This window comes from Pseudochaenichthys georgianus, unplaced genomic scaffold, assembly GCF_902827115.2.
Source record: "Pseudochaenichthys georgianus unplaced genomic scaffold, fPseGeo1.2 scaffold_1422_arrow_ctg1, whole genome shotgun sequence".
NCBI lineage: Eukaryota > Metazoa > Chordata > Actinopteri > Perciformes > Channichthyidae > Pseudochaenichthys > Pseudochaenichthys georgianus.
In genome coordinates this window covers 1-2,540 of record NW_027262283.1, presented here as the reverse complement: position 1 = coordinate 2,540, position 2,540 = coordinate 1, and the positions used below count along the sequence as shown (strand labels likewise).

At 43.1% G+C, this 2,540-nt stretch overlaps 1 protein-coding gene across 1 annotated transcript; it reads left to right on the top strand.

Moving 5' to 3' along the window:
* The first annotated feature begins 222 nt into the window (after positions 1-222).
* LOC117441044 (G1/S-specific cyclin-D1-like) lies at positions 223-2,349 on the top strand. Its single transcript, XM_034077240.1, has 2 exons — positions 223-606; positions 1,957-2,349. Exons 1-2 carry the CDS (start codon positions 409-411, stop codon positions 2,347-2,349), a joined length of 591 nt encoding a protein of 196 aa, XP_033933131.1. The 5' UTR covers positions 223-408.
* Positions 2,350-2,540: the final 191 nt, after the last annotated feature.

Sequence of the window (2,540 nt, the reverse complement as noted above, 5' to 3'; positions counted from 1 at the left end):
AGCAGACTGCCAGTCTCTTTGATCCCCCGCCTCCTAACAACAGCTGACGTCATCGCGCTCCACCACCTCCTCCTATTCAGCGCGCGCTCGCCGACAAACTTTGTGTGCGTGTGCGTGTCTATGCGTGTATATCTCTGTGTGTGCGTGTGTGTGTGTCAGTACGTGCGCGAGTCAGGGCTTTTTGTCTCGCGAAGGGAAGCGTTCTGAGCTTCAGACGGCTCGCGCACACCGGAGGAGCAACAGCTCGCAGCAGCGAGGAGAAAGAAAGTGATTTAAAATTATTCAAAATTAGAGGAATATATCCTTCTGTGTGCTGTAGCCTGCTCCTTCAGTAATAGAGGGACATTTGTACAGGGCGATACTAAACCTTTAATTAACGGCGGAGATAATATTACTAGGTGAAGTACTATGGAGGACCAGCTGCTGTGCTGCGAGGTGGACTCCATCAGGAGAGCCTACCAGGACGTGAACCTGCTGAACGACAGAGTTCTGAACACCATGCTGAAAGCAGAGGAGAACTACCTACCGTCGCCCAACTACTTCAAGTGTGTTCAGAAAGAAATTGTGCCCAAAATGAGGAAAATAGTTGCCACCTGGATGTTAGAGGTGGGTCTTACTTCCCTTTAACTTTCAACTTCAGTGCCGCTGCTCGCTTGTTGCTAGTCTCGTTATTATCTGTGTATAACGTTATCTAACAGGATGAAAGGTGTTTAAAGCTGATGTGTGTTCATTTACTGCATGTTACATAAACGCTGTGAAGTCCTCATGAGTGCTGGGTGGTCCTTCGGCTATAATAGGAGATATTGGCTCGAGACTGCATCCCTTCCCACCATGAATACCTTTTTTATTGATTATGTTTTAGCCGGCTTCTTCCATAAGGTTATGAGATGTAATAACATGGGGGAAATATTCCAAAATAACAGCAATGTACACGTATGCAGTCTGGCCCGTGCCAGTTACGCGCCATCTTTGTTGTCGAATATGAGAAGGATTTTAATAACATTAAAAATCTATGACATCAGGAACAATGACAGTAAGTGTGTTAAATGGTTTATAAATGCATGTATGTCACAGGACATGGTAAGAGTGTCTGCTGCAGTGTGTTTCTCTGAAATCGGATGGAAAACTTTGTTCTGCTGTTAAAGAGCCGCTGCTCTCTGTGAAGGTCGCTCCGGAAAAAGGACATTTTGTAAAAGAGCAAAAGTATTAAATACATTTTAACAGTCGGATTTGATAGAATATGTGTTTATTAACATTACCATGAACTTTTGGATGTAATTCATTGCAGTTTTATATTTTATTTTAATTTTTGAAATTGTGCATTGGAGAGCCGAGAGGAAGTGTCGCACAGCACGTGAAGAAGACCAGTCTGAGAAATGTATTTATTTTAAATTCAAATGTGTCTGAATTCGACATATTCTAATCACATCCGATCAGGCATATGATAGGGATCATTTACATGCTAATTACACACACCCTGGTAATTTTTAAATATTTCTAAATATTTAATGAAAAGATGACGAAGTTGAAATTGCAAAGGCTAACTTGCATCGACGCCACCTTTGTGTCTCCGTCAGAACTGACTGCACGCTATTTCCACTCTTTTCTTTAACTACAGAAGTCTGAGGCCTACTTACTTTAATACAGAAAACACATTATTATTTAGAATGTTTTATGCAACACGTGAATTCTCTTTACCATGAACAGCGATTTAAACGGAATATTTAAACCTCAAACTTGAGGTAGTAAATGCATCTAATGTTCACTTCTTGTTCATGTAATTGTTGGATGATTGTGCCTAGCACGGCGATTGAATGCAAACAGCTGTGCAGCATAAGATAAAGTGTGTGGGGGGGGGGGGGCAACACTAAACAATGCATTACATTACTTTGCATTTAGCATGTGAATGGGGATTTTTCTTCCTGCAAACTCTTAAGTGCTTTTCTCATCTCCTAGGTTTGCGAGGAACAGAAATGTGAGGAGGAGGTTTTTCCGCTGGCTATGAACTATTTGGACAGATTTTTATCAGTGGAGGCCACCAGGAAAACAAGACTACAGCTGTTGGGAGCTACATGCATGTTTCTGGCATCCAAGATGAAGGAAACGGTGCCCTTAACGGCGGAGAAGCTGTGTATCTACACGGACAACTCGGTGCACCCTGGAGAACTGCTGGTAATTGACTTCTGCAGACATGGATGTTGCATAACATGTACAGTAAACCACATAAGCAGTATGCAGGGCAAAGCACATGACCAGAACACACTCTTGTGTGACGTGTCAGCATTATGGCACAATCTAAATATGTTATTGATTAGACATGGAGAGATTATTGGGTTGGGAAAAGCGTAAATGGTGCGGCAGTGCCTTAACGGCTGTCTGAGACTTTCCCATGGTGACTGGAAGGCCTCTCATTTCATGAATGGTCTCAGTGACTGCCAACAGAACACGCACTGACTCACAGCGACACCTAGTGGCCGCGAGACAGAGGGGCAGGCTGTTGGCAAAGAAGACACACACTCTGCTTTTGTGTTTGCTGTGAC